Source organism: Babylonia areolata, chromosome 7 (genome assembly GCF_041734735.1).
Source record: "Babylonia areolata isolate BAREFJ2019XMU chromosome 7, ASM4173473v1, whole genome shotgun sequence".
Taxonomy (NCBI): domain Eukaryota; kingdom Metazoa; phylum Mollusca; class Gastropoda; order Neogastropoda; family Buccinidae; genus Babylonia; species Babylonia areolata.
The window spans coordinates 33,891,714-33,899,213 of NC_134882.1; the positions used below are offsets into that span (position 1 = coordinate 33,891,714).

The window sequence follows — 7,500 nt, forward strand, 5'->3', positions numbered from 1 at the left end:
TTCAAACGATATCGAAAGAAAGACAGGGAAGAAGGCTTTAACGCCTGGCATTCAAAACGCATGTGTATTTGAAATTTTTACCTAAAGTAGCATGCGATGTGTTTACTACTTTAAGTTTTAGATACATTTGATTTTAATCTGTAAACTGATCAGGTATTTTGCCTTTGTATCAGTATCCTGCAGTGTGTCAGTGCCTGTTGGTTTCTGTTCCACAAGGAGTGGGTTTATTTATCTGTGTCAAGGTCTGCTGGTTTTTGATTCGTGGGGATTTGATTTGATTACATGTGTATAGGCCTGCTGGTTTATGTTCCTTGGGGAGTTAATTTGATCACCTGTGTCAAGGTCTGCTGGTGTCTGTTTCTCTAGGATCTTATTTGATCACCTGTGTCATGGTCTGCTGGTTTCTGTTTCTCTAGGATCTTATTTGATCACCTGTGTCATGGTCTGCTGGTTTCTGTTTCTCTAGGATCTTATTTGATCACCTGTGTCATGGTCTGCTGGTGTCTGTTTCTCTAGGATCTTATTTGATCACCTGTGTCATGGTCTGCTGGTTTCTGTTTCTCTAGGATCTTTTTTGATCACCTGTGTCAGGGTCTGCTGGTTTCTGTTCCTCTGAGACAATATTTAATCACCTGTGTCAAGGCCTGCTGGTTTCTGTTCCTCTGAGACAATATTTTATTACCTGTGTCAGGGTCTGCTGGTTTCTGTTCCTCTGAGACAATATTTAATCACCTGTGTCAAGGCCTGCTGGTTTCTGTTCCCATATGATTTGATTTTATTACCTGTATTACCTGTACCTATTATTATTTGCCTGTTGGTTTTTCATCCTCGAGGGTTTGATTGCCTTTGTCAAGGCTTGCTGGTTTTTGTTCCCCTAGGATTAGACTTGAGTACCTGACTGCTGGTTTAGTTTCCCCATGAGTTGATTTGATTACCTTTGTACCTTTCCTGGAGGATCTTATTAGATCACCTGTGTCATGGCCTGCTGGTTTCTGTTCCCTTGGGGAGTGGATTTGATTACCTGTGTCAAGGTCTGCTGATTTGTGTTCCTTGGGGAGTGGATTAGATCACCTGTGTCAAGGCTTGCTGGTTTCTGTTCCTTGGGGAGTGGATTTGATTACCTGTGTCAAGGTCTGCTGATCTGAGTTCCTTGGGGAGTGGATTTGATTACCTGTGTCATGGCCTGCTGGTTTGTGTTCTTTAGGGAGTGGATTAGATCAGCCGTGTCATGGCCTGCTGGTTTGTGTTCTTTAGGGAGTGGATTAGATCACCTGTGTCAAGGCCTGCTGGTTTGTGTTCTTTAGGGAGTGGATTAGATCACCTGTGTCAAGGCCTGCTGGTTTGTGTTCTTTAGGGAGTGGATTAGATCACCTGTGTCAAGGCCTGCTGGTTTGTGTTCCTTGGGGAGTGGATTAGATCACCTGTGTCAAGGCCTGCTGGTTTGTGTTCCTTGGGGAGTGGATTAGATCACCTGTGTCAGGGTCTGCTGGTTTGTGTTCTTTAGGGAGTGGATTAGATCACCTGTGTGAGGGTCTGCTGGTTTGTGTTCTTTAGGGAGTGGATTAGATCACCTGTGTCAAGGCCTGCTGGTTTGTGTTCCTTGGGGAGTGGATTAGATCACCTGTGTCATGGCCTGCTGGTTTGTGTTCTTTAGGGAGTGGATTAGATCACCTGTGTGAGGGTCTGCTGGTTTGTGTTCTTTAGGGAGTGGATTAGATCACCTGTGTCAAGGCCTGCTGGTTTGTGTTCCTTGGGGAGTGGATTAGATCACCTGTGTCATGGCCTGCTGGTTTGTGTTCCTTGGGGAGTGGATTAGATCACCTGTGTCATGGCCTGCTGGTTTGTGTTCCTTGGGGAGTGGATTTGATTACCGATGTCATGGCCTGCTGGTTTCTGTTCCCCAGGGAGTGGATTAGATCAGCCGTGTCATGGCCTGCTGGTTTGTGTTCTTTAGGGAGTGGATTAGATCACCTGTGTCAAGGCCTGCTTGCTTGTGTTCCTTGGGGAGTGGATTAGATCACCTGTGTCAAGGCCTGCTGGTTTGTGTTCCTTGGGGAGTGGATTAGATCACCTGTGTCAAGGCCTGCTGGTTTGTGTTCTTTAGGGAGTGGATTAGATCACCTGTGTCAAGGCCTGCTGGTTTGTGTTCCTTGGGGAGTGGATTAGATCACCTGTGTCAAGGCCTGCTGGTTTGTGTTCTTTAGGGAGTGGATTAGATCACCTGTGTCATGGCCTGCTGGTTTGTGTTCTTTAGGGAGTGGATTAGATCACCTGTGTCAAGGCCTGCTGGTTTGTGTTCCTTGGGGAGTGGATTAGATCACCAGTGTCAGGGTCTGCTGGTTTGTGTTCCTTGGGGAGTGGATTAGATCACCTGTGTCATGGCCTGCTGGTTTGTGTTCTTTAGGGAGTGGATTAGATCACCTGTGTGAGGGTCTGCTGGTTTGTGTTCTTTAGGGAGTGGATTAGATCACCTGTGTCAAGGCCTGCTGGTTTGTGTTCCTTGGGGAGTGGATTAGATCACCTGTGTCATGGCCTGCTGGTTTGTGTTCCTTGGGGAGTGGATTAGATCACCTGTGTCAGGGTCTGCTGGTTTGTGTTCTTTAGGGAGTGGATTAGATCACCTGTGTCAAGGCCTGCTGGTTTCTGTTCCCATATGATTTGATTTTATTACCTATATTACCTGTACCTATGATTACTTGCCTGCTGGTTTTTCATCCTCGATTAATTGGTTACCTTTGTCATGGCCTGCTAGTTTCTGTTCCCCCAGGATTAGACTAGAGTACCTGACTGTTGGTTTAGTTTCCCCAGAAGTTGATTTGATTACCTTTGTACCTTTCCTGGAGGATCTTATTTGATCACCTGTGTCAAGGCCTGCTGGTTTCTGTTCCCAAAGGATAGGATGTGCTACATGTGTCATGGCCTGCTGGTTTCTGCTCCCCCAGGAGTGGATTAGATCACCTGTGTCATGGCCTGCTGGTTTCTTGTATCCTCCCCAGGACTACTCGCTGACCATCTTCTTGCGCCAGACGTGGAACGACTCCAGGCTGAGTTACCCGCCCCTGCCTGGCATCCAGGCCCTGGAGCTGGACAGCCGCGTGATGCAGAAGATCTGGGTGCCGGACCTCTACTTCACCAACGAGAAGCACGCCACCTTCCACGACGTCACCGTCCCCAACCGTCTGATGCACGTGTACCCTGAGGGCCAGGTGTTGTACAGCGCCAGGTGAGGTTGTGCGATGTGTGGGGCAGGGTGTTCAGGTGGGGGGTGGTGGTGGTGGTGAGTGTGGGGTGGAGGGAGTATTGGTGGTTGGCGGGGAATGTGGTGGTGTTGGTAGTGGTGGTGATGGCATTGGTGGTGGCGGCGTTTGTATTCCAGCGCCAGGTGAGATTGTTGGGGGAGTGGTGGGGAGGGAGGGATGAGGAGGTTGGTGGTGGTGCTGGTTCTGCTGTTAGTAATGATGGTGATGGTTGTGGTTGTGATGGTAGTGGTGGTGGTGGTGGTGACGATGATAGTGGTGGTTGTGGTGGTAGTAGTCAGCGTCGCATTCGTGCTGATGATGATAGTGGTGGTGCTGCTGAAGCTGATGCTAGTGGGTTTTTTGTTTTTTTTCTTCTTCATCGTCTTCGTCGTCTTCTTCATTTTGTCTGTTGTCGTTGTTGACATTGTCATCAACTGCAAGAGTGGCATCAGCAATGGTAGTTGTGTTGATCATGATCAAATGACTGGCAATAGCAAATGCATAATCCATTCTAGGAAGCACTTATCAAATGTCAGTTTAAAAACACGTTCGTCTGACCAAAGTAAATCAAAGGGAAGACGCAAGTGTCATGAAAACAGACCTTCGTTGGGATATATTAAAAGTTATTCCATATGATCGCGTGGCTAAAGTCTCCACAATGACTTGGATGCACGTGCAACATGTAGAGAATTTTAGCTCCATGTCTGATGCCATTGAACCGTCAACACGGAAAACGTTTTGGGTAAAGTTGTCCTTTGGGTAAACCGTCCGTTGGGTAAAAATGCCCTTTGGGTAAACAGTCCTTTTGGTAAACTGCCCATTGTTTAAAGGTGTCCTTTAGGTAAAGATTCCTTTCGGTTAAGCTGTGTAGACTGTCCTTTGGCTAAAGCTGCCCTTAGGGTGGACAGTCGTTTTAGGGTAAACTGCTCTTTTTGGGTAAAGCTGTGCTTTTTTGTAAATCTGTCCTTTTTCGTCAGCATGATTATCAAGGAATAGATAACAGTCTGAGTTATCCTTGTCGCAGCTGTCTGTGATAAACCTAGGGTAGCCTCTCACAGCCTGATCAGTGCGTTGGGTCAGAAGCCCGCTCCTGTTGAAGCACATGTGATGTAGCGTGTGTGAATCAGTCTGCACGTGTCAAGACATTGAAAGTGAAACCGACAGTCGTCTGTTGACCACATATTGTTTTGCTAATCTACGTCACAGGAACCTGCTGACCAGAATTTAGTAAGACATATCATATGACAATTTTGTGTGCTGACCAGAGTTTTTGTTGTATGTATCACTAATGTGTATTGAATCAGAAAATTTTGTAATCTGTATGACAGTTTTGTCTGTTGACCAGTTTTGTTGTTGTTATGCATGTTGCAAGTGTCTGCTGGCTAGATGACAATGTATTGATCGGATTTTTATTTTCAAGTGCATGTGACGAATGTGTGTTTATTTGCGTGTTGACCAGAATATCCATGAAGCTCAGCTGTGACATGAACCTGTGGAAATTCCCGTTCGATGCTCAGGTGTGCCATGTCGGTATGGAAAGCTGTGAGTATCAAACCTGGGAAATATGGGGGACGAGGGAGAATATCAATATGTAAAGCTGTGATTGTCAAACATGAGAACACAGGGGATGGGGAGAATATTGTATGGAAAGATGCGAGTGTCAAACATGAGAAATACAGGTATGAGGAGAATATCATGGAAAGCTATCAAACATGAGAATTACAAGGAATGGGGAGAGTATCAGTATGGAAATATGTGATTGTTAAACGTGGGAAATACAGGGTTTGGGGATAAAATCGTGTATGGAAAGCTGTAAGTGTCAAACGTGGTGAATACTGTGGTAGTGAGAATATCGTATGGAAAGCTGTGAGTGTCAAAAGTTTTAGGTAAGTCGGAATGTGAAGAGTTCTGTGCGGATCTTGTTTTACTGATACAAATACCCCTTATTTTTAAACAGAGCAGACAGCATTATAAATGAGTAAATTAAGAACAGTTCACTGTGGAATGTGTCACACATACTTTTGGGGTGAAGAAAAAGAGGAGATAATTAACACACACACACACACACACACACACACACACACACACACACACACACACACACAGAGAGAGACAGAGAGAGAGACAGAGAGAGAGACAGAGAGAGAGAGAGGGATATGTTGGAACGAAAGCAATGGCTTGACGAATAAAAAAAAAAATTAAAGAAATAAACATCGTCAATCGATTTGCCATTTGGTGCCTCAGACAGGGATGTAATGCCCCCCCCCCCCCTCACCCTCAACCCCCCCTCACCCCCCCCCCCCCCCCAACACCTCCCCCCCTCCTCACCCTCCCCTCCCTCCCGCACTCCCCATCACACACACATCCCTGATGAGAGACTATCATGTTAACAATTTACCACCAGTCCAGCCATCCAACCACAAAAAAAGAGGCGGGAAGTCGCCCAATTTACCAGAATGTCAGTCAAAAAACAAACAAACAAAAATCTCGTCAAATTTTGTGAGTGAAATGCAATTGCCATTTGAAGTGGCAACATAACTGTGTGTGTGTGAATTTTGCACTGCTCTGCCAGGACCCCCAGTGGCAGAATCGTTCAGGCACTGGACTTTTTGATCCAGTGTTCACCGCTGATCAGGGTTCCAGTCCCCGTGTTGGGCATGGTGCTGTGTCCTTGGGAAAGAGGACTGGAGTGATAGCCAAGAGGTAACGCGTCCGCCTAGGAAGCGAGAGAATCTGAGCGCGCTGGTTCGAATCACGGCTCAGCCACCGATATTTTTCCCCCCTCCACTAGACCTTGAGTGGTGGTCTGGACGCTGGTCATTCGGATGAGACGATAAACCGAGGTCCCGTGTGCTGCATACACTTAGCGCACGAAAAAGAACCCACGGCAACAAAAGGGTTGTTCCTGGCAAAATTCTGTAGAAAAATCCACTTCGACAGGGAAAACAAATAAAACTGCACGCAGGGAAAAAAAAAAGAAAAAAAAAAAAAAAAGGGTGGCGCTGTAGTGTAGCGACACGCTCTCCCTGGGGAGAGCAGCCCAAATTTCACACAGAGAACTCTGTTGTGATTAAAAAAAAAAAAGAGAAATACATACAAATGTTTGCTCCGGTTTTTCCTCACTCCACCCAGATGTGAATAGGTGCCTTGGTAAAGGAAAGGAAAAGATTGGACCATGCCTTCCTATGCCGAGACCTGGACACAGTGGGTTTGAATTTACCGCCCCTATGGCCGTAATAGGCTACAGGGACCTTTAACCTTACACCCAACCAGAGGAAAGCGTGTCACGAAAGTTCGGTGCTAAGCATTAATTTCATCTCCAGTGTACTTGCATGCGTTGGTTAAATCAAGGTGGATCTTTGTTTGTTACGTTTCTCCAACCAAGTGAGCTATTCATCACAAATTTGCCAGCGACAGTTCTGTCGTGGCTGCGGAGGGGATTCTTCTTCATGCCCGGAAAGTATGCTGCATGCCACGGAATCTCAGCTGATCGTCTCATCCGAAGAACCATGACTTAAGTCACTTACTCAAGCTTTTGGGGGAACGTGAGGGAAAAAAAAAAACAAAAAACAAACTCTGGCTCTTATGTGAGTGATCGGCAGAGCCCACGCACCTCTGGAATTTTGATTTATTACTTTTTTTCTTTACGGTTTTTTTTTTTTCTGTGGGGGTGTTTTGGATGTTTGTGGTTTTTTGGGGGTTTTTTGTTGTTGTTTTTTCACCTTTCAGTGGTAGTAAGCTCACGTTACCAGCGAGACTCCCCCAGGCCTTATGCATACATACCTTGGATCGTTCTGTAACACTGACACAGTCAGTGCACGGGGACTTTCTTTATTTGTTTTATTGTAGGGCTCGTTGGTGGGTTCTGATTTATCTACCTACCAACCTACCTACCTACCTAGATAATTATCTACCTACCTAGATAGCTAGATAGCTAGATAGACAGACAGACAGACAGATAGGCAGGCAGGCAGGCAGCTAGATGTGGGTGGTGGTAGCAGTAGTAGTGTTCAGTTTTACTCTTTTTTTTACATTTTAAGTGATATTAGACGGGGGAAATGGGGTGGGAGGGAAGGGGGAAGGGGGGGGGGTATATTGACAGGCAGACAAGCAGAGCAGCAGCCGTCTTCAATTTTTCGCTTTTTTTTTTTTTAAGTGGTATTACATAGGGGATAATTGTGGGGTGGGGGAGTGAAGGTGTGGTCCAGGAATAACTTGAAGAATCCATGTGCATCTTCCAGTGTGTGTTGCTGTGGGCGGA

The 7,500-nt window shown here is 46.1% G+C and overlaps 1 protein-coding gene across 1 annotated transcript in view; it reads left to right on the top strand.

The window, feature by feature from the left end:
* The window catches only part of LOC143283980 (glycine receptor subunit alphaZ1-like), a 71,762-nt gene that overhangs the window by 53,727 nt on the left and 10,535 nt on the right, over window positions 1-7,500 (top strand). The window contains exons 5-6 of the mRNA XM_076590471.1: window positions 2,997-3,223; window positions 4,699-4,781. Of these exons, the coding sequence (XP_076446586.1) occupies window positions 2,997-3,223; window positions 4,699-4,781 (310 nt within the window). The remainder of the gene's footprint in view (window positions 1-2,996; window positions 3,224-4,698; window positions 4,782-7,500) is intronic.